The following is a 24738-nucleotide window of genomic DNA, read 5'->3' as shown; positions in this document are numbered from 1 at the left end:
TCTCTATGGATAATTTATTAAAGGCCCAGAACAAACAGAGCTGGCTGTATAACAGGGGAACCAATTTGCGTAAATTTGCACTGGGCAATAAAGTGCTTATATTACTCCCAACGTCAAGTTCAAAATTACTTGCAAAGTGGCAAGGACCGTTTGAGGTCACACGGCAAGTTGGAGAGCTCGATTATGAGGTAATACGCTCAGATAGGAGAGGAGCACGTCAAATTTATCACCTCAGTCTCCTAAAAAAATGGGATGAGGGAGAATCAGTGATGTTGGCGATGGTGATTAGCGGAGAGGATGATCTTGGACCAGAAGTGAATATAAAAAAACAATCTCTCGCTCTGGCCCCATGGGAGATCATCTCTCGCCCTCCCAGCTCATTGATTTGACTACATTACAGGCAGAGTTTGCTGACATGTTTTCTCCCCTACCTCGCCGTACAAATCTCATTCAGTACCATATCGAGACCGAGCCGGGCGTGGTGGTTCGCAGTCGGCCATATCGCTTGCCTGAAAACAAGAAAAAAGTAGTTCAGGAAGAATTAGGTGTGATGCTTGAAATGGGGGTAATAGAAGATTCCAACAGTAACTGGGCGAGCCCGATCGTTTTAGTTCCTAAAAAATTCCTGCTCTATATGGCGGGCCGTTGCTTCACTCTTCTGATTTCTGCAGGTGTGTTTCTCCTGATGGCTCCCCGGCCTGAGTCGGGCGGTGGGGGTATGTGGCAAGGTGGGGCGTGGTTTAGCGAACCCTGCAGCGGGGGAGAGCGTCAGGAGACGCGCGGTGAGTGAGTGGGTTAAGCGCAAATAACGAACACCTGTCTCTTGTTGCAGTAATTGGCGTGGAGAGAGTATAAAACACCAGAAGAAACAGGAGCGGGCGAGAGAGAGAAGGACTACTGGCTGCTACCTGTGGACTGGATTTATGTTGATTGTTTTGTCTTTTGTTGGTGCATGTTTTGCCCACTTTTTGCTTGAAAATTTATAAATAAACAGTTAGTAGTCACAGCCGACCCTGTCGTCTTCCTTCCTACATAACGAACATTGTTACAGACACCTTCCATGCTAATCACCCTAACAGACCGGCTCCACGGGGAAGAGGAAGACCACCACGACGTCGGGGTCCTCGGCCCTCAGGAGCGGACCGTGGGGAGGGGGGTACTGTCACAGAAATGCCAGGCTCCATTACCACCCAATCACAGTGCACACCATAACCAGAGTACTGATCACACTCACCTGCCCCTCATCAACCTGCAATCTCCCCAGCACTTAAAAGACACGCACACACACGCAGTCACTGTCCATTCTCGTTCGCAACTAGGCCAAACCTACCTGCTAACTCTAAGGACTAAACGTATACCTACTTACCTCTCTCCAGCTATCTCCAGTGTCCTCCTGTTCCCTTCGTGTGTGTGTGTGTGTAATCCTCCTCCATCGTTTCAAGCTACTACCTCTCAGATCATCTCACCTCCCAAAACCTCAGCACCGTATCCTCACCCATTGCTCACCTTACATCTTCAGTTATATTCACCATTGTTCTCCTTCACCTCTGCTTGTGTCGAATAAACATGATTCCCTGTCATTCTCTGTCTCCGGTCCCTGTGTACTGTAACAGTACCTGCTCAGGCTGTGAATATCTCCTCTGTATATTTAAAGGCAGCCATAACTTCAAAAACACACAACAACAGAAGTACACAGAGAACTACAATTCAGACCAGGTTCTGAATATACAGTCGTGGCCAAAAGTTTTGAGAATTACATAAATATTAGTTTTCAAAAAGTTTGCTGCTAAACTGCTTTTAGATCTTTGTTTCAGTTGTTTCTGTGATCTACTGAAATATAATTACAAGCACTTCATACGTTTCAAAGGCTTTTATCGACAATTACATGACATTTATGCAAAGAGTCAGTATTTGCAGTGTTGGCCCTTCTTTTTCAGGACCTCTGCAATTCGACTGAGCATGCTCTCAATCAACTTCTGGGCCAAATCCTGACTGATAGCAACCCATTCTTTCATAATCACTTCTTGGAGTTTGTCAGAATTAGTGGGTTTTTGTTTGTCCACCAGCCTCTTGAGGATTGACCACAAGTTCTCAATGGGATTAAGATCTGGGGAGTTTCCAGGCCATGGACCCAAAATTTCAACATTCTGGTCCCCGAGCCACTTAGTTATCACTTTTGCCTTATGGCACAGTGCTCCATCGTGCTGGAAAATGCATTGTTCTTCACCAAACTGTTGTTGGATTGTTGGAAGAAGTTGCTGTTGGAGGGTGTTTTGGTACCATTCTTTATTCATGGCTGTGTTTTTGGGCAGAATTGTGAGTGAGCCCTCTCCCTTGGATGAGAAGCAACCCCACACATAAATGGTGTCAGGATGCTTTACTGTTGGCATGACACAGGACTGATGGTAGCGCTCACCTTTTCTTCTCCGGACAAGCCTTTTTCCAGATGCCCCAAACAATCGGAAAGGGGCTTCATCGGAGAATATGACTTTGCCCCAGTCCTCAGCAGTCCATTCACTATACTTTCTGCAGAAGATCAATCTGTCCCTGATGTTTTTTTTGGAGAGAAGTGGCTTCTTTGCTGCCCTTCTTGACACCAGGCCATCTTCCAGACGTCTTGGCCTCACTGTGCGTACAGATGCGCTCACACCTGCTTGCTGCCATTCCTGAGCAAGCTCTGCACTGGTGGCACTCCGATCCCGCAGCTGAATCCTCTTTAGGAGACGATCCTGGCGCTTGCTGGACTTTCTTGGACGCCCTGAAGCCTTCTTTTTAAGAATTGAACCTCTTTCCTTGAAGTTCTTTATGATCCTATAAATTGTTGATTTAGGTGCAATCTTAGTAGCCACAATATCCTTGCCTGTGAAGCCATTTTTATGCAACGCAATGATGGCTGCACGCGTTTCTTTGCAGGTCACCATGGTTAACAATGGAAGAACAATGATTTCAAGCATCACCCTCCTTTTAACATGTCAAGTCTGCCATTCTAACCCAATCAGCCTGACATAATGATCTCCAGCCTTGTGCTCGTCAACATTCTCACCTGAGTTAACAAGACGATTACTGAAATGATCTCAGCAGGTCCTTTAATGACAGCAATGAAATGCAGTGGAAAGGTTTTTTTGGGATTAAGTTAATTTTCATGGCAAAGAAGGACTATGCAATTCATCTGATCACTCTTCATAACATTCTGGAGTATATGCAAATTGCTATTATAAAAACTTAAGCAGCAACATTTCCAATATTTATGTAATTCTCAAAACTTTTGGCCACGACTGTATATATAAACACATATAAAAATATAGCCTATTATAAAAACTTTTATGTATTTATTTATTTATAGTATAGTATATTTAAGCTTGACCTTTTGATTTGAGATAGTTATACTGATCCCTTGAGTCTTTTATGCTCACTAAGGCTGCATTTGTTTGATCGAAAATTACAGTAAATTTTTACAAATTATATATTTGTATTCCTATTACTCCAGTCTTCAGTATCACATGATCCTTCAGAAATCATTCTAATATGCTGATTTACTGAAACATTTCTTATTTTTATCAGTGTTAAAAATATTTGCGCTGCTTAATATTTTTATGATAATATCTTTCATATTTTTATCAAACTGTGATACATTTTTTAAGGATTATTTGATGAATATAAAGTTTAAAAGAACAGCAATTGTTTTAGAATAAAGTATTAATTTATTTAAAAATATATTAAATAAAAAATAATTAATTAACTTCTGACTTCAAGTTTTTGAATAGTGTAGCCTACATAATGAAACGATCTGTATGAAATTACTTTTTTCATGCACTCTCAAGAGAATAACACAATACCATTACAGAATAATTACCTCAGGTAATCAATGAAATAGTATGCTTTGGTTTTCATGCCCTAGTGTATGCCTTTACAGACAATTAATATAGTAATTAACTCCGTGTCAGATTTGTGCTCCGTCGCTGGGACAAAACTTCTCTCATTTGCGTTACAGTGACCTATGACAATATCATCCAGCATAATAACTGCAGTGAACTCTGGGAACGGGAATTAACTGTCTTCAGTTAGAAAAGTAGCAAAGACCCAAACGAATGCGACCCTGTGAGAGATCAGAAATGTTTAAACTTCATAAAAAGGTGATTGCAGAATGTGCAAATGACAAGCAAGCAAGTCTTATGATGATGTTAATCATTTGACAATATAATTAAATAGAATAGCAAAATATGTGCTAAGTGCTTTAAGACTAACTCAGAAAGCAGTATGTGTGACAGAGTATGCACTAAAGATTAAGTAAAACATGCCTTTTACAAGGTGTTACCAGTTGAGCACTAAGATTCAACATGAATTTAAAAGAATTAGCCGGTTTTACATGGGTTTGGAGTACTTTCAGTTGGTCAGTCTGGGATAGGCTACAAGCCTATCAAAACCTGCTTATTTCTCATCGTGAACATTTTAAACCAGCTAAGACCAGAAAACCCCATTAGACTGGTTTAATTTTATGTATTTATTATTATTTTGTAGAGGGGGGACTGGGAGGGAGTTTGACCCGCCGAGTGAAAAAACTGAGCTGTAATGATCATTCTTCTCCACTAGAATGCACTCTTTGCCAGGTTTATCGAGATGGGTATAAACGGAGGTAGGAGCCAGCTCCAAGTGGGCCGGTCAGCTCCAAATGGGTGGGACTTAAGCTCCAAGTGGGCTGTACAAACCCCCAGAGCCTTTTGATTGGTTTATTTAATGTCATGGGGTTAATGCACGCTGCGAATCCCCCCCCCACCAAAAAAAAAAAAAAAAAAAAAAAGACGTCAACTTCCCAAGGCTTTTCAGCGTCAAGAAAGAGGAGTTTGAAGGATTAAGTTTAGACTTGTACAACGTATTACAAGTTGTGAAAAAGTGCAATATCTTGGCGGTTGATGTTTTAGTCTTGACGTAGTTAAATCATGATTACAAGCTCATTGCATTCAAGTCTGAAAATGGGAGGACATTCATGTGCAATTATTCCCTTCAAAACTCATATTTACGATTATTCCGAGAGCACGTGAAGACAGCATTAGCAGCACATCTTTATTGTGCCTTACCCTTTGTGCTAAATATTTCTGCAATACATATCTAGGATCTACGCTGCAGCAGATTATGGACACTGAACACCATAAGCAGGTATTGTGACTAACGTTACGTAAAATATGTAGGCCTATGTATTATAACTGCACTGATATTTAAGCGATCAATAACTATTAATAGATTTAGTACAGTGTTCCATAAGAATGAGTCTTAGTTAAAACTCCTAACTGATAATGCTTGACTTTAACAAAGCTGGTCATTGTTTCAAAACCTGCTGTTATATTTTTTAAAATGTTATCTATTTTTACGTGTAACGTAAATCCAAATAATGTAATGCAATTGAAACATTTTTCAATTTAATAATCATAACAGTGGATATATGAGGATAACTGCAGTGTCCACTACCATGCATTACATATCAACAGTATAAGGTGTAGAATTAATTTTGTCAGTGTAGGAAACACAAACAAACAAAAACATTATGTGTAAACTTTGTGTTACAGAAAGTTCAAGTCTGGGTGGCCAAAAGTTACATTTCAGTGACCTGGTTACCGCCTCTCTCTGCAAACACAAAGGATCACTTTCCTGTAAACTTTTTTTTGTTCTTTCTATGCATCAAGATGTGTAATTTATTTTTTCTGAAGATTTTTGACTAATGTGTTTGTGTGTGGGTCTTTGTGTGGAAAAATTATGTTCATACTTTAAAGGTGGACATTTGCAACAGCGCTTGTCCCTAAAATTGCTCCAGGACTATGGTCAGAGACTGTCCTAAATGACAAATGTTGGAATGTCCCTAATGTCTCACATAAATGTGCATTGTACTTTAGTTAATGTTAACTTGTCAACAGTGAATTATTTTAGGATGACATTGGACTGAATGTTTAGTGACTAATGACACTTCATTCCAGTAAAATATAATTCATAGCCTTGGAGTGAAAGCAGCAGCAAAGTGTTCCAGTGCTGATAAAAATCAAGCAGGTTAAAACCTCAGGTTCCTTAAATATCTGTTCTACAGGATAGTTTGGGGTTTTGAATGGTTTTGAAGTCTGATGCTCACCAGGCCTTCATTTATTTGTTCAGAAATGCAGTAGAAACAGACATATTGTAAATTGTAATAATATTTTACAATAACTCTTTTCTATTTGAGGCAGCAGCGGATCTACCCCTGGAGAGAGTGACAGCTTCAAATACCTTCAGATCCCCTGTAAAGTGTAGCTGAGCACATCTCCAGAACATCTCTCCTCTCTCTGCAAGGCATCCACACCAGGAGATGTAAATCTAGGACTGTAAAGATCCTTAAAGACCTCAACCGCCCTGGAAATCCACTGTTTAATCTGCTACAGTCAGAGAGATGCTTCTGCAGTCTGATGGCAAAGACGGAGAGGCTCAGGAAGAGTTTCTTCCCTCACGCTATCAGACTACTAAACATGGACATTAAACACTTAATGGCTTCCCAATAACTCACTGCACATTGTTTACATCTCTGCACATCATCTGTGTAGCAGTTTCTGTGTAGCATCTCTACAAATCATCTGTGTAGTAGTTTAATACAGTATATTGTGTATATTTCATTATTTGTATTTAATTATCTCTTATTTTTTGGCACAGTCTAAAAAGAGTATGCCAGACCTACATTTCACTGCTTTTTGCATGTCATATAACAAATAAAACTTGAATTTTGAATGGTGTGGAGCGTTACCTGTCATTGAGTTGGTGATAAAAAGGAGATGGGGGAAAAGAGTGTCTTAAATTGGACTTTGGTACCATTAATATTTTCCTCTTAAGTCTTGGAATGTTTTTTTATTTTTTATTTTTTTCAATGAAATGTTTATTTGTAAAAATTTACTTCCATGTGTGGCCTTTTGTAATGTTTCACCTAGAGCCAAGGGGGTTGTAACAATCTAAACAATATAATTCTCCCTCAGATTTCAAACTTGCATTAAAGAAAAACATTAACATACAGTAAACATTTTATTGCTCTAAATTACTCATTAATTTTCTTGATACTGATATAATTATAAAATTAATATAATTTAATATACTTGAATGTTTGCAGTTGTCACAAAATTATATAACAACCTCTTGTTAATAAAATTTAAACTACAATGAAAAACAATAAATCTGTTTTTCATTAGTATCGCTACTTTATGGCATCCTCATTCGCGCGCACCCCGGCAATGACGCAATGTGAAATTTCCGCGTAAACCCCGCCCATTTGTAAAGTCCCGCCCACTAGCGGCAAAAATTCCTCCCACTTGGAGGTATCCGTGAAGTTCAGCCCACTTGTGGCAAAAGCTCCTCCCATTTGGAGGTCTCCGGGCTGCAGCGATACCTACTTGGGTTTATCCTGTTCTCTTTCACTGAACAACAAGCATCTTATACTGAACGCATTCATACAGGGCTCTGCTTTATAGACGGTTTCATCGGGCGCACGTGCCTGGACCTAAGTTAACTTCCGGTCTGTGTTGTGTATATCGGTCTGGCTGCAGTGCCTTCTACAAACGCAGTTAAAGTCAAGGTGATGAGTACACTGAAGTTAGGCTCAGGTGGTTGTGCTGCGGGATGTGTTTCCCATACATTTATTTATTTTTGGAGACTCGCCACAATTTTAAAACTGATCGATTTTCAAAAATGCTTCGCTGAATAAACATGAGTAACGTTACGTACTGCACGTTTAATAATAATAATTCCTTACATTTATATGTTTAAATATCAAAACGAGGCACAGGCGTTTTTATATCGCTGTCTTTCTGAAGGAAGACTTGCGTGTTATATGCCTGATAAAAACAGCGTGTGAGCGTACCAGCTCTGCTTTGTTTACAGCTGTTACTGGGGAAACCTCTATTTCTCGCGCTTTATGTCTATGCTTTAAAACATCTCCTGCTGCCAAAGAATGAATTTGCATTTTCATTAAGTCCGCCTGATTCACGCGGCAAACATATTTTGTTTGTTATCAAAAAATATCTACTCTAGAGGGACTTGGCTGTTGTTATTGATTCTATTTGGAAGTCTACCGGAAGTTAAGTTAGGTCCAAAAAAGCGCGCATGCGCAGTAACGTTTGTTTATGTTGTGGCCGTTGAAACCGTCTATAGCATGTAAACAGTGATATAGCATGTAAACAGTGAGATTATGAACCTTTGTTTTTAAAGATAAGGTGTACAGTTTGGTTACATTGTTAATAAATTATCTGTTTTTGCCTTGTAGTAAGACAATGTTAATTTGTAACTTCCCACGAGGCAATTAAGTAAATATGGGAGTGGATGAGTTTCCAGAAATAGCAGCTATATCATGATAAGATACATTTTATACTGCTTTGTCCTGCAAAACATGCAAGGTCAAGGCCAGTAGGAGTTCAGTTAAGACCCATGTGATATAAAACGCCCTCTGTGAACTACGTACAGAGAAACATGACTAATGGATTTCATAATTTATTCAGAATTTGATTTCTTGATGTTTGATTTATAAAAGATTTAAAAAAAAAAATCTCTGCTCATTATTTACCAAGCTTTAAACGACTGATAGAACCAGTCAAAACTAGAGTTTTCACGTCCTTCTGTTCGTGGAATTTAAAAACAAAATCTAAAATAGAAACTTTTCATATATTCTTTGTGTCCTGATCACAATGATGGGTTAGTTTGTCACCTGAAGATCCCCTGGGATAGAAGGCACATCAGAGCTTCCAAGGAGCTAATCAAAAGCCACTTGAATGAGAAGAACAAGAACATGTTTATCATCCCGTAGCCAGGTAGCCTGTATGCTTTGGCAGCCCAAAGCACCAAAAACACATAGTAAGCTGAACATGAGAGGACAAGTTCCTGAGCAAATCACTCTGTCAGGTGTAAAGCAATGCACAGACGAAAAATGTTAGATGGAAATAATCTACATAAGAATAATAGCAAGTTGTAAACAAGTCTTATTTATACATAGGCTAAACTATAAAAGGTTTGTGTCTGTATGAATCCACGTTGAACTAGAGCGACACCCCAATTACACGGCTATTTGTTTCCCTCAGACAGCTGAGATGTTTACATTAGTGGATGACCGAGACTACCCGCTTGAATTCCCCGACAATAGAGCGCCGTGTCGACGCCCACTTTACTGTTCCACTTCAGAGCTGAAGTCGTGCGCGCACGTGGACCTGCCGGGTGACCACGCGCATCCGCAGCAGGGCCGTCGGTGACGACACACCCCTGTCACGCTCCGGTGCGTGCAGCGCCCCATAGGTACGGGACGACTCACATGGCACACGGGGACCCTGCGACTGAAGCGAGCAGAGAAACAGGGAAGCACGTCTCTCTGTGCCGCATTAAAGAGGTTTCGAATGTCGTTTATTATATTGGCTTGAGGACTGAAAGATTCAGCGCGAGCGTTCTATAGAGGCGCGCGCAAGAGAAGCGAAAAACCTGTCGCTGTTTGAGTTAAGAGAAACGACTGTATTGAAATATGCTTTAATTTAAAAAAAAAAAAACAGGAAACGGAGGCACTACATACATTTGACACGAATTGCACAGAAATGAGTCTCATAAGAAAGGGTTAACTCGACCACCAAGTATCTCGAAATGAAGAGATGATTTAAAAACATGTGATTAAAGCAGCAGGGAGAAAGAGAGAGCCCTCGCTGGAGTCACGCGGACAGTAGGTTAGGAGGCGGCTCGAGTGACCTAGATTCATAATGCTGCAGTTTAGTCTTCGCATTTTAAAACGTTATTTTAATGATGACAGAGCCTTGTTATAGTTTCAGCTGACTGTCTGTTTTACGAATTTCGTCTACAGTAAAGTTGCAGGGTGCGATCTATTGAGATTCATCTTGCACAAAACTAATTATTTTTAAAATATTAACAAATAGCGTCTATGGGGATTTTGTTCATTTTAGACCGATGAGAGTAGCGCACTAGCGGCCCACTGTTGCTATGTAACTCCTTGTATTATTATTTTTTGATAATATATAAGGATTAATCAGCTTTGTTAAGAATTCATTGTTCTAAATAGCTCTCAGTCCGTCCGCTGTGTGGCTGATTTGAAATACTGTATTTGTATGTCAGTATTAAAAGACCAAGTGCTATAATGTCAGAGTCCTGTAAATGTCCAAAGACTATTGCTTTGCTCATCTTGAATATTTTATCAGCACGTTTAGATGGTCTTGGCTGTCCTGGCACCTTTGTTGTTCTCAGCGAGAGGAAAACTGCAGTGATGAGAGGCTGATGAGTGCTGGCCATGCAGAGACTTCCTCACGTTGTCGAGCACGGGCGCTGTTGCGCCAGACAGCACAAAGAGGACAAAATAACACAGGGATACAACTAGGTTAAGGCTAGATGGGATACAGAAAAAACTACTGCATGCACACATCAATATTGCGTACTTTTTCCCACACTGTACAACAATAATGACTATTTTTGCATTTTTGTAAGGAATAGGTTTAGGGTTGAGGTAGGTGTAGACGTTAATAAAACAATCTAATAGGCAATATTAAATGTATCGTTTTGCTTTTGTCACAAGCATAAAACTACAGCAGAATGGTTGAGTTTTAAAAATATGTCAGTTACTAAAAATATGCACGGCTGACAGGGTGTGGTGATTTCTGGAGAGCCAGGATTATTAGGCTATTTAAAGAACTTGTAAGGTTTAATGTGTCATCTCAATTTTAAAGCAAACACCACAGTAATGTCACAATTAAGCATAACGAGATTAACAGTTTTCTACATCATAGCTGCCACAGGGTTTGGACACTGAATGTTGTTATTTTATTAGGCCTACCTTGGAGAAGTACATAAAACATCAACCTCACAAAAATATATATACACGCACCATACAGATACACAACTAAGGTTCCAACTATGACATTAAAGAACCTTTATTTTTAAGAGCACAACGTAGAATATTTTTTAAGGGCAGTAACATTGTAAATGCGATCTACATATTTAAGATCAAATTTATAATACTCATGATATCGCTCATGGACTTAATGTCTTTTAAAACATTACTGTAAAAAAAAACGATTTTATTAGATAGTAAAAGACTAAAAATGCTACAGTAAAAAAATTAAGCAATTTATGTACATTTAATGTAATATTACAGTAAATTACTGTTTAAATTTACTGTATTTGGAAGTGAAAAAGAACAAATTATTGTATTAATAACAGTGAAAAACCCATAAAAATTGAAATTCAATTCCCTGCATGACACCACTGTCCGGGATCAAGAAAGGAGGACCCACTTGCAGTGTTAGATAACAAGGGTTTATTAACAAAACAGACTGATACAGGAGGGTAGTGAAGTGCACAAGTGATACCACAACAGGAACACAAACAGCTAGGGAAGGCCACTGGGACAGCTTCAGAAAACAACTGGCAGAATACTTTGGCAACAGAGGGGGTGGCAAGACCAGGCTGATGAAAAAGACCACACAAGGCACCATAGAGCAGAGCTCAGACACTTGTTGACCACCGACTCTGAAGCAGACCAAGTGTCAGGCAGGAAGAATATGGAATTACATTTGGTTCAATATAAATGAACGAAACTTTATAAAACTGAACGTAACTTTTTCAGAAACTATCAAAAATATGCCATTACAAAGGAAGAAAAACACAATGAAAATGAAAAAAATGAACTCAGTCGCACAAATTTAACAGGCTCTTCAAAATGCATTGCCAAAGATTTCGCTTATGCTTTGCTGTTTTTCGTTTGGTGTTTTGACACAAACTTCTCGTGGGGGTGGGCTTAACAGTGATCTACTCTGATTGGATAGTGAGCTTTTGATGGACAGGTGCTCTCTGACCGGGAAGTACAAGACGCCACTCAGTGGTGCACGTATTGGAAAGCTCTCGCAGTGATTTGTATTACTAAATATGTAAATAATATCTGACCTTCGATCATCTCAGTCTGTAAAGATGAGCCCTTGTCCTTCAAGGCAGCTTAAAGTAATTTTGTGTTACTGAATGACAATAATAACCCGCAACAAACTGTTGCACACTGTAACATGAAAAACTTGTATCGATGTTATTGGTTACTTCAGTAACACAAGCTTACTTCAAGCTGCCTTGAAGGACAAGCGGAGGAGGAAGATGACGCCGCTCCGTGTCTCTGTCTCCTGAAAGCTCATCTTTACAGAGATGATCGACGGTCAAATATTATTTATATATTTAGTAATACAAGGCACGACGTATTGCATGCAAATCACCGCGAGAGCTTTTTTTTTTTTTATTTTATTAATGCAAAGAACAAAAACATAAAAAAGTAAACATACATCACATAATATCCACCACAAAAACAATAAAGAATAAAATAGAACTAAAGAAAAGAGGGCCAAATTCTAAACAGAATTACACAAGGAGATCAAAGGTAGAGCAATTCTAGCAGTCCTTATAGCTTTCTTATGAGTAGATACTGAAATTACATTCAAATAGTTTTCCATTTCTTTTAGGAAAACAGAGAAGACAGGTTTACAGTTGGAGAATTTGCATTTGTGAATGTGAAATTTGTTTAGGAAAATTTTTTATAACAAAACTGATATTTTCGTTTGTGGGGTCAGAGTCATAATACCCAAATATAATGTTTTTCATATATACTGAGAAGCCTGGCAAAATCTTACACTTGACAAACACACCAATATCATCCCAAAGTTTCTGTGACATGACCAAAATAAGTGTACAGTTTGTTCAGAACTCGAACAAAAAGAGCTTGTAAGATCAATGTCAGATTTAAATCTTTATATAAACTTTTTTACAGGGTAGAACCTGTGTATGAGCTTAAAAGAAATTTCTTTCTCTTTGTCTGTGAAAAAGATTTTTTTGTGGTAGAGACCAGATTTAATCACCGCAAGAGCTTTCCAATATGCGCGCCACTGAGTGATGTCTGTACTTCCCGGTCAGAGAGCACCTGTCCATCAAAAGCTCACTATCCAATCAGAGTAGATCACTGTTAAGCCCGCCCCACGAGAAGTCAAAACACCAGACAAAAAACTGCGAAGCATAAGAGAAATCTGTGGCAATGAATTCAGAATCCACGATTAGCGAAAACTAATCTTTGAAAAACATTAACAAAGAATGAAGCATATTTGAAGAGCCTGTTAAATTTGTGCGACTGAGTTCATTTTTTTCATTTTCATTGTGTTTTTCTTCTTTTGTAATGGCATATTTTTGATAGTTTCTGAAAAAGTTACTTCAGTTTTATAAAGTTTCATTCATTTATATTGAACCAAGTGTAATTCCATACAAGAACCATGGCAGGACACACGGGAACAAGTCAGGAACTCTAACACAAGACTAGACAGGACAAACCTTCACAGAAACACAAATTAAACAGAAGACAAGGGAAAATATAAACCAATGAACTAATAAAGAGTAAAGTAACAAAAGTAAGGAATTACCAAATTTAACCAACTAAGAGAATATCAAACAAAACCAAGAATCAGGACTAGAAAACTTAAGTATTACAAATAAAAGCAAAAAACAAGAACAAACAAGATACTAAAACAAGGATCCAGACAAGAACATGGAACTACAAGGACTAGACAAAACAAGGGCACAAGACCAACCAGGCAGGCAGGGAGACAGGGAGACAGGGACACATATTCAGCCACAGACAGCGACTAAGATAGTGACAGAGGGGGTGAAAATGACCTCGAACCAGCAAACACAAAAGGGAAAGGGGTACTATAAGTGCGACTTAGGTCTCTGCAGAGCAAAAGTGGGCGTTTATCACCTTGTGGGTGTTTTCAAACTGCTGGGTGTTTCTAAATCATGCAATCTAAATGATCCCCCTTACCCAACCCCACCCCTAAACCTAACGTCACTATGATGTCAACCAATCAGGTATCATGGTGTAAAAACACCCTGATCTGGTAACTCCCATTACTTTCCTGCAGAGACCTATACCTGCTAAGTAGAGAGGAAAACACATGAGGAACAGGTGAGCACAATTAGACAACAGGGCTAACAAGAGGGCGTGGCAAAGAGGAAACAAGGAGGAGGTGCTTAGGAAGCACATGGACAAGGAAAACAAACAAGGCCATGTGCTGTAACAAGACATAGACACAAGAACCAAAACACAAGACAAACAGTGTCAGAGCAAAACCCTGTCAATTCACATTTAATGTTTTTTCATTGAGAAAAAAGTTTCTTCTCAGTTTTTTCTTATATACATTATGGTTTTATCTTACATCTAATGTTGTTAAAATAATGTTCATTGCATTATATCAGTATCATGTGTTTTATAATGGTGTTTGGTATTTGTGTGAATGACACTGTGCACCTTCTATAAGTATTTCCCTTCTCAGCTTGAGGAAATGCTGGGATGAACTTTGGTTCATCATGTGCCTTTCTCATCACCACCTGGTTTGGTGGTATCACAATGGTACAAAACACATTAGTACTTCAATACATTGGTGTATTAACATTATATAAGTTAATAAAATATGTCTTTACTGTGAATTTAAGATAAGTCTGTAAAACCTAAAATGTTGCATTTTTTTTTACGGCAACCATAGCTTAGCCTATTTTACTCTAAATGTTACAGGTTTTTTATTCAGTGTAGGATTTAGTATTGCAGCTAATTAGTTCTGTATACAATCGAATCAACAACTGGTTTTAAATATTTTACTTAAGCGTGTCAGAGGGGCGTTATATAACTTGTATAAATGAACGCATATCTTTAAAAAAAAAGTTTCAAATCACTTTCTGGAGAATTTTTGTTTGTTTTTCAAAATAACTTAATATTAATTAATGCTTCTCACTGTAGCATAAAATTCGAAGTTCGACAAAAAACTCCGTTTAAGTTTTGCCTTTAAAATCTAGCACTGACCAAGATACTGAGCGTCTGGTAACAATATAAACAAAGATTATGGTACACCGGTATGGAGTCAAAATAGGGCCATATATATCTGCAAAATAAAACAATGTTTTGCAAAAAAAAAAATGTTTTGCAAAAAAAAAATATGTTTTGCAAATAAAAATAGAGTATTGAGAAAAAAAATGCTTTTTTGCAAGTAAAAAATATAATTGCAAAAGAAAAGTTAACCACTGGGAGAAAAAAATAAAGTTTAGCAAAGTAAAACTTCAGCAGTATTGACTTTGCAACACATATTTCCCTTTGCGCCGCTCCTTTAAATCCGCGTTTCAGTCATCCGTGCCTCTGCGGCGCAAGTTTTCCTTTGCGCTTCATTTTTCTATGTGCCTCGCTTTGTGTCCCTGATTTGACGTGGGGGAGGGGTCAAGAGGTTGGGGTGTGTCTCAGAGCCGTTAGGGTGTGTACAAGGGATGAAGGGAAGGCGCGTCCTTCTTGTTACCGTTATCAGCGCGAGCCCCAGACCGAGTGGATCGATCGAAATGGCAGAGCAGAGACATGCGGGTGATGGATCACAGGTATGTATTATTGATCGCTTTCTTCTTATTATTATTAGACTCCTATATTATTAATAACAGATACTTCAGGCCGGCCAGAGCGTGGTATTAGCGGGGTTTTGAAGTAAAATTATTTGAGTAACACATAGCTCTATGTGTGGAGAGCTTTCACTGAACATCATAATCTCATTTTTTATGGGCCTGTAGAGGCTTTTTGCATCTGAAATCTTTAAATGTAATCCGCAAAAAAGGCACAATATAGTATTCAGACATACGTTTCTGTTGTCATGTGACCCGTAGTTCTTTGACCTGAGACGTTAAAGGAGAACTCCGGTCAATTTTAACATTGAGCTCATTTTTTTGTCAATTTGGAGTGATGTCAGTACAAAGAACAACAACAGAAATCGGTGTTGCCAACACCGTGTTATCCTCTTTTTAATCTGACTGCAGTAGATGTGAAAGAAATGGATAGAAATTATGTTATTTAAGCCAGCGCATCCTGATTTCGGTTGAAGTCCAAAGTAGTCGATTGCCGAGTTCACGCGCGTGATCATTGGTAACTAAACCTATGCGCTTGAACTCGACAATCGACTACTTTGGACTTCAACCGAAATCAGGATGCGCTGGCTTAAATAACATCATTTTTATCCATTTCTTTCACATCTACTGCAGTCAGATTCACTCTGAAGGAATCACTCACATGACCTGTGCAATTGTAATGACACATCAAGGATGTTAAGAGGCTAGAAGCAGGTTTAAATGTTATCCTCTTTTTAAAATTTGCACCCTGTTGACTTCAATGGGACAATACGGTGTTGGCAACACCGATTTTTGTCGTTGTTCTCTGTACTGACAGCACTCCAAATTGACAAAAAAATGAGCTCAATGTTAAAATTGACCGGAGTTCTCCTTTAAGAGTAACTGCTGCAACCTTTACCTAGGCGTCAGCACAAATAAGGCTGCCACGATTAACAGACATTATATTGTACATGATTTATGAACAGCTTGTGGGTGAAATAGGTAAAATACTGTTGCACCCGAAAGCTAGAGGTCGCTCTCGTGCAAAAACTCAAAATAAGCGCAGTAGAGGAAGACAATAACACACATAACTAATTATAGGAAATGCATATGGACATCATTTTATCAATATTCCTAAAACCTTCTCAGGTATTTTCATGATAATAAAGTATATTAATAATAATGGAGAGGATGTTCGACTGGTGTTGCTTTTTCAAATGCACGTTATAAGTGATTCAAACTTGAACTGCTTTTACATAGAGCAGCACTTCCTACTGATCAGAATCATGAAAACACTCAAATAAGAAACAATCGTGCACAAAACACGCACAGATGCATGCACAGAACTCAACACGCACACACCAGCCAAACTCCTAAGGGTGTTTTAACTTTAGCTGACTCGCATATCAATTTGTAAATCATTTTTTATACATTTAATCAAATAAATTCTTATCTTTAGGTCCATGGACCTAATGATGCCACAAGTCACCAGCTGGGAAGGATGATCATGGAAAGACTGCTATCCAAACTGCAGGATACAGTGAGTCGCCTACCCCTAGATTTAGATTATTTGCAGTTTTTATGCAGTCATGAGCTTCTCTTCATTTCATCAGTCTATGATCAAATTTCAGTCCCAGAGGAACTCCTTGGTGAACTGTCAACCTTGAAAAACACAGTGGATAGGCATATTGACAATAACAATGAACCTGTTACTGCCCTTGAAGTGGAATTTGGAGTTAAGGGGCCCCCAAAGTTTATTATTTCCAGAGAACATCTTCAGTACCTAGTTAATATGCAGCTATCTGTTCCATGTATCGCCGAGCTTCTTGGTGTGTCAACAAGGACAATCAAACGTCGCCTCACTGAGTATGGCATTTCTCTAAAGGACACCTACAGTAAAATCACAGATGAAGAACTTGACAACCTAGTGAGGTCAATCAAAGCTAAAAGTCCACACCTAGGCCATAGAATGATGAAGGGACACTTACAAGCCTTGGGTCATCGTGTGCCATGGACAAGAGTTTGGGATTCCATGCATCGAGTGGACTCTGCTGGAATACTAGCAAGAATTACACAATTGAGATGTGTAGTCAGAAGGACTTATTCCGTCAAGGGCCCTCTTCATGTTGTTCACATAGACACAAACCATAAGCTGATAAGGTATGTCATGCGTGTCAAGCCATTGTTGTAATGCTACTGATTAAAGTATGTGACCCTTTCTGTGAAAATATCACATATTGTGATCACATTACATTATGTGAAGTCATTATTTTTGAGTTTCTGAGTTTTCTAATTCTATTTAAATTCTTTGAAAATGTATTAAGGAATATAAGTAATGCCCAAGATTTTTTTTGATATTTTTAATCCTTAAAAATGACTTATTATGCATGTGAGTTTCTCTCTACAGTTTACATACGCATTTCAACTGGTAATAACAGATTATCTTTTATCAGATATGGCCTTGTGATATTCGGTGCCATTGATGGGTACTCCAGAAAGGTATTTTTCTCTTTCTTTAATGCATTGTTGGCCTATAAATTTTGTACAAATCAAATTTCTGATGGAATGCATAAGTCTAACTTTACTTTGTCTCTCAGATCATGTACCTTGGACCTGCAACCGATAACAAGGCATCCACTGCCCTCGGTTTCTTCCTTCAGTCAGTGGAGAGACATGGGTTTCCATTGAGGTAAGACAACTTACATCATGAGTGTGTATGAATGCTTTGCTACCTCCAGTAACGTGAATGTCACTTTGGATAAAAGCGTAAGCTAAATGTAAATGAATCCCTGCTTGTTTAAACATGGTTAACATACGTTTTTTAAATACTGTTAGGTTTCTTTTCTAAAATACCTTGTCATATTTAATTTTTTTGCATTTAGAGTTCGAGGAGACCAAGGAGTTGAAAATGTAGAGATTGCCAGATGTATGTTTTCTGTGCGTGGTTGTGGCAGGGGAAGCTACATCTCAGGAAAAAGCGTGCATAACCAGCGGTAAGCAGCTAGATAAATTAGTTAAAGCTTGATATGAATGTTAAAGTGTTCTGTTTCTAAGAATGATGACTTGTGTTCAACATTACACATTGTTTTCTCTTCCATTTTTAGCATTGAGCACCTTTGGCGTGACATATGGATGGCAGTTACAAACATCTATTATGATGTTTTGCACAGCCTTGAAGAGGAAGGATTACTAGAGCCAACCAACAGCCTTCACCTCTTTTGCTGTCAGTTTGTGTTCCTGCCTCGTCTCCAGGCCAGCCTTGACTCCTTTACTAGTGGGTGGAATAACCATCCTCTCCGCACAGAGAGTAATAGAAGCCCAGACCAGTTGTGGGAAATTGGACTCCTGCAAAACCCTGTCCCTCCTCCAGTCCAATCTGAGGTATTTTAAGAATTTGTGTCTTTTAATGTATGTAATGTTTTCAAGCAAGATATTGCCCCAATGTCCATAACCTATTACCAACTTTTAACAGATTGCACAAGACGACGACTCTGACTGGGACACAGACAGTATCTCTGACCAGCCGTGGACAGGAATTGTAGTTCCTCCAGTCGAATGCCCCTTAACTGAAGAACTTAAGGCCCAAATTCAAACTTTTTTTAACCCAACCTCACACTCTCAAAACTATGGAAGAGACAAGTATTTAGAAGTTTTGAATTTTGTTCTGCTTCATTCTTAATTGACACTAAATCAATCATTGAAATGACTAGTGACCAAATGATCCATTTAGAAGCAAATTAACATCCAATTCAATAAAAAACAAACAAGTTGACATTGCATGCTTGTTTTATTTTTTGTATTGGCTATATTTAAAGCAGAAAAAGACTTGTATAACAACTTGTGTTCTCTTAACACATGCATTAAGATATAAAATTTTACAATATGTAACACGTTGTGTTCTCTACACATACACAGTAAATTTCAAAACCATAAGAACATTTACCAATGTATAAAAGGTTTTTTTCCTGAACATGTACAATTCCATACATTAAGCAGCATTTTAAATTCTGTTAAAACCGTCGTCAAACTGAATGGCTTGCAACATGACTGATTTAAAAGAACTGTAGTCACCCATGTGTACTGTGGGAAATGTAATATTTTATGTTCTGGCATCCTCTGCATACATACACTCATGGTCAAAATGAAGAGAAATTTTGAATTCTTTAAGTTCTGACATTAGAAGAGGTTTGTGTCCCTGGCCAGTGAGCCATTGTATAACACCGGGGACAGTTAAGGGCAGGATGTCTCCGTCAGGGTTATCCTCTACAAGCAAAAGAACTTGTTATCTCTAGGGTTGGTATTGTCTGAATTAGATCAATTACATTTTAACATTAATTTGTGTAATCTGCAGTTTTTTTTAACAATATTTATACTAAATCAACTGTCAGTTCATACATACCACAGCTTTCAATTTCTTGGAGAAAGTCTTGCAGAAAGTTGATTATAGCTGTTTCATAAGTCTCTCGTACTGATCCCTTCTCCGACATTTTCGGAAGAATGTTCTGCATGATGAAGTCTGCATCAGCCTGTGGGGGGGGGGGGGGGGGGGTTGGGTTGAAATCCATTTTCAGGTACATATACACATATGCATTTGACTTTTATCCAAAGCTACTTTATTACTATAATAACATTTGTTTTAAGTATGTGCAATCCCTGAGATCGAACCCAAGCCCTTGGGCTATGCTAGCACTGTTATCTAACCAATAAGCTACAGGAAACCATTACTGAGGTATTAAGAGCAATCCATTTTCTACTATTATTTTTTGTAAGGAACAAAGTGTTTGACTATTTTTCAACTTAGCAAATAATAATTTTCCTATATATAATATTCCTAAAATAAAACCATTTCTAAAATGAAATACAAGATATAGGCAAAAATGTTATTCCAGTTAGTGATACCTTATCATCATCATCCACATCAGGGACAAAGAACTGGTGGCAAAGTCCTGAATGGTTTTCCAGGATGTCCACGAAATTGTAGACTTCAAGACCTTTTCGGATTTGCTTCAACAAAGGGAACAAACGTAGAGTTGCATGCAGCACAATTGATCTGAAAAAAGAACCAGGAAATTCTAGCATAATATAGACAGTGTTGTGGCTAATCAGTATATCTGGTAGGCAGCAAAATTAAAACCGTTTGCAAGGTTTCAAATGTAAAGAAGTTATAACACTTTTTCTGACCTTATTATGGCCTCTTTGTTCTCAGGTTTAATGGCCCCAGTAAAACCACAGTTAATTATTTGATCATTCCATGCAGAGAGATCGGTTTCTTCTTCCTCCACCTGAAAACACAAACACGTAAAATGGTGTGCTTGCGTAGAAATAAAGCTTTTATGAAATCAGATTTTATTTGGAAAAAAATTACTACCTTTTTAATCAAATTATAAAGTTCAGCATCATCCACATCATCTATAGTGAGAGTTGATTCATCCAAGTCTCCAGATGAGAGATAATCAAAGCACCACGGCCTCAAGAAACGGGGGGCAGGCCCACCCTGAGCGAGACTAACCGAAAACACTTCTCCAGCAGTCCTGAAAGAAAGAATACAAAATAATATTTAGTTGTATGCAAAAATGACAACTGACATGTTACTATAATGTAAAATATTACTAACTTAAAAAATCCATTCTCCAGATTACTTGGGGAGTAGATGGGGCTCTTCCCTCTCTGGTGTCCTCTATGCTCAAAGAGGTGTTTCTCAATCTCACCAATCAAATCTACAAACAAATATACAAATGTACATGTTAAAAAAGAATGTTATTTACTACATTGTACAATTATAAGCACATTAAAACATACCAAATCTCATAATGACACATGTGGTAACTGTTTATTGTTTTTCTAAACTTTAAATTGTTACGATGAATTTAAAAACCTAATAATGTGATTGTGAACCTAACTTGCCTGAAAGAAATTCCTTACAAATGGCACCTGTGTCAACACCTGCTTCCCCCAAAAATGTTACACGCAAAGTATTGCCCGGGGTTCCTCTCTTTTGTCTTTGCCACTGCACCATAGCTCTTTGATAGAAGTCAGTTCGAGAAACACAGATCTTGAAATCCTTGCTGTCATCTACCCTTCTTGCCAACAAACGCAATACATCATCTGGACTATAAAAACAGGATAAAAAGATTAGTAAAGAATTCAGATGTCTCAGGGTTGTTAAAATGTAATAAATAGACTGTACCATTTCATGTCTGGGCCTTGGTGTTGCTGTACTGGTGTGCCACACGGAGGACTGCTCTCATAATCCAGTGTCTGTAATATACTGAGTATATACCCAATGGTTAGATTGACTTCTTAGAACATTTACAACATGTTATATACACTTATAATACCTAAAACATGTTTTTAATACATACCTTATTAAATGTCTGTAAATGAAATAACTTTTCAAATCATTAAAAATTACCTATCTCCACAAACACTTGCATGCATGGGCAACTCTGTCTGTGAAAATGTGTCTAAACAAATGGGACACTGTCCCTCATCCTATAATGGCAAAAGGACAACTGATTAAGTATTATACAATAAAATCCCAATTAAAACACAATTGGTTATTTCCAAAATCCAATTTGTTTAATTGGTCACTTTAAATACTTTGGTCACCAAGTATTTTGCAAGATCTAAACAAGCACTCGCTGTTTCAGTTTTTTTAACTTTACAAAAAACATTCTGATTCAGTTCTAAATGTTTAGTAAATTGTATTGACTTCTAACATTTGTGTAGTGTTTTAAAACTATAAAAATAGGGCATTCTTCTCAACCAGTGTTATTTACCTCTTGCAAAATGGTCTTTATGTACCAATGAGAGACAGTATAATTACAATCAATTAATCAAAAGTGCTTGACAATAAGGCACTACAAAGAAAATACCATTACCGTTAGTAATAAAATCTTAACATGGCATCTAATTAATTTTACTAACTGCACCGGTCCTTATGCACTTATATTAAAATTAAAACCTCACCTCAAAACTTGTGGTGGGTGTAGGAGAACAAGTTTGTATTGAAGTGGTGGGTGTAGGTGTAGAAGCTGGGGCTGTAGGGGTAACTGCTCTGGTAATCTCACCAACTACTTTTACATCATCATCATCATCTTCAGTAGTCTGAAATGACAAAACGAGATATATATTCTGCCTAAAAGAAAACTTAACTGAAAAACAACATTTGTGTAAATGTTGTGTAAACAACATACCTCATCATTAGCTGACTGTGTGCAGCCACCACAAGATTTAACATGCAAGTACAAAACTGGTAGTGGCATTGTGGTTTTACAAGTACGACACTCAACCTTTGGCATCTTCGCAAACTCTTCTGCTGAGAATGGCAGTGGATCAAGACATAACTCATCTTGAAGAGGGACCATATACAGTGCTGTTCTTCCAGCGGTGGTAGCCATTTTGAGAAGGCTGCCTGTATAACCCTCTGAGTCTGGAGGGACAACAGTAAGCTTTCTTCTTCCATTCCCACCTGATAATTTAAAAACACATTAACAAATCCAGCAATAAAAGGTCTTTACTATATAATTGGGCTTTATACTGTAGTTAAAACGATGTCAAAAAACAGTGCTTCCCATATTCTATTAACACTTCCCTGTGTACTATTATTAAAAAAGGATGTAGCCTGGGATTTAAGGTTAGAATGCCTGGGGAAATGTTCAATTAATAACTACCTATGGAAATTACTTACACTACAGTATACTCTACTCCGATATTCATGTTTGTGTCTGTTCTGGTAGACAGTACAGCATACCTGGTGCCTTATAAAGTAACCACCCTCCAGTAAGTGACTTCATCTTTGGAAATTCAGCTTCAAGGAGCTTGCATAACTGAAATAAACATGAAACAGAACAAGGGTTCTCAAACAACCACACAAAGTAAAAACTAAATCTTTATCACATTGAAAATTTTACGTGCATTTGTTTGTCATTTTTATACATACTAATTCACATTTTACTATGTTTAGCCTAAGCAAATTATGTTCATTCATCTCAGCATGTTTTGAAAGTGGAATATTACTTTGAAGCAGTTAATTATATATTATTCGCAGGGTGATATAGAAATAATCCTGCTCTAAAATCAGATGGCACAAACTAACAAATTAGATTGTACTATAAAATGAACTTACATCCGAATGGTTCACATTGGATGAAATTGTAATCAACCGTTTTCCTAGTCCGGCCTGGAGTAGTTCAAGCTCTTCAGAAGGTGTGGGTGAGGTGTCAGTGTTGCTGCTCATTAAATATATGGAAACAGCAAATGGTTTCCAAGGTGTGGCTTTCACATGTATTTGTGGATTTGGAGTTTTCTTCTTTGATTTTTTAAACATCCCAGGAAAAGATCTACAAATAATAAAACAATGTTAATTATAATATTAAACATTCAAAAGACAATTGTTAAAATAATTAGATGTGGATGCGGCAACCTGGCCATATCCTGCTCTATTCGAGGCTGAGAAATAGCAGGAGGCTGCTGTCGTTGTTGTGGCTGCTGCTGCTGACCCTGAGCTGACTGAATCTGACCAAGGCTTTGGGTCAGAAGACCTATTAAATTCTGTGCAGCTGTACAGACATCTGAATATTCTCTCTGTTAAATATGTCATGACAAAATCATATAGGATTATCTAGATAAGGGGTTTTATACTCAGTTCCTGCAGGGCTGCAGCTCTGCACAGTTTAGCTCAAACCCTAATCAAACACATCTGATTCAGCTAATCAAGATCTTCAGGATTACTAGAAACCTCCAAACAGGTGTGGGATGGAGCTGGTTTGAGCTAAACTGTGCAGAGCTGTGGCCCTCCAGGAATTGAGTTTCACACAACTGATCTAGAACAAGTGCATTAACAATGTATCATATAAACATCACAGCTTTTAAACATAGTCTATAGGGATGTGACCTACTGTATATAAATCAACTTGTTCGGAATCAGAAAGAGGTTTATTTCAAATTATGTTTGCACATACAAGGCATTTGTTTTCAATTTACAGTATATTTTGAGAAACACCTTTGGCATCGCTTATAGTCCATAATACAACTAGGGCGTGGAGAATAATAATTATTATTTATTAATTAATTATAAAACAACGTGAAAGGTGTGCATATTGAGAGAAATGTACAGCCGCCGACACACTTAAGGTTGCGTCGGCGATTAGCTAATCGCCACATTAATTGATCTCTAACTTACTTAACTTGAGCAAACGCGCTGATACACATAGTTACATATATTTATCAGTCTATCTAGTGAACTTGAAGAAAGCGATCAATAATACATACCTGTGATCCATCACCCGCATGTCTCTGCTCTGCCATTTCGATCGATCCACT

General features: G+C 38.0%; 2 protein-coding genes across 2 annotated transcripts; one reads left to right on the top strand and one right to left on the bottom strand.

The window, feature by feature from the left end:
* Nucleotides 1–15363: 15363 nt before the first annotated feature.
* On the top strand, nucleotides 15364–19179 carry LOC132148548 (uncharacterized). Its single transcript, XM_059557237.1, has 7 exons — nucleotides 15364–15417; nucleotides 16874–17574; nucleotides 17868–17913; nucleotides 18012–18103; nucleotides 18297–18407; nucleotides 18643–18795; nucleotides 18887–19179. The coding sequence occupies exons 1-7, from the start codon at nucleotides 15382–15384 to the stop codon at nucleotides 18954–18956; spliced, it is 1209 nt and encodes a 402-aa protein (XP_059413220.1). The 5' UTR covers nucleotides 15364–15381; the 3' UTR covers nucleotides 18957–19179.
* Nucleotides 19180–20883: 1704 nt separating this feature from the next.
* On the bottom strand, nucleotides 20884–24738 carry LOC132148734 (uncharacterized). Its single transcript, XM_059557432.1, has 11 exons — nucleotides 24688–24738; nucleotides 23840–24000; nucleotides 23543–23756; nucleotides 23168–23243; nucleotides 22611–22885; nucleotides 22384–22521; nucleotides 21827–21906; nucleotides 21602–21682; nucleotides 21319–21524; nucleotides 21054–21131; nucleotides 20884–20945 (listed from the first exon to the last, which is right to left on the bottom strand). The coding sequence occupies exons 1-11, from the start codon at nucleotides 24721–24723 to the stop codon at nucleotides 20884–20886; spliced, it is 1407 nt and encodes a 468-aa protein (XP_059413415.1). The 5' UTR covers nucleotides 24724–24738.

The sequence above is a fragment of the Carassius carassius genome, chromosome 9 (assembly GCF_963082965.1).
Source record: "Carassius carassius chromosome 9, fCarCar2.1, whole genome shotgun sequence".
Lineage (NCBI taxonomy): Eukaryota > Metazoa > Chordata > Actinopteri > Cypriniformes > Cyprinidae > Carassius > Carassius carassius.
The sequence above is the reverse complement of the archived record's forward strand: the minus strand, read 5'-3'. Positions and strand labels throughout refer to the sequence as shown.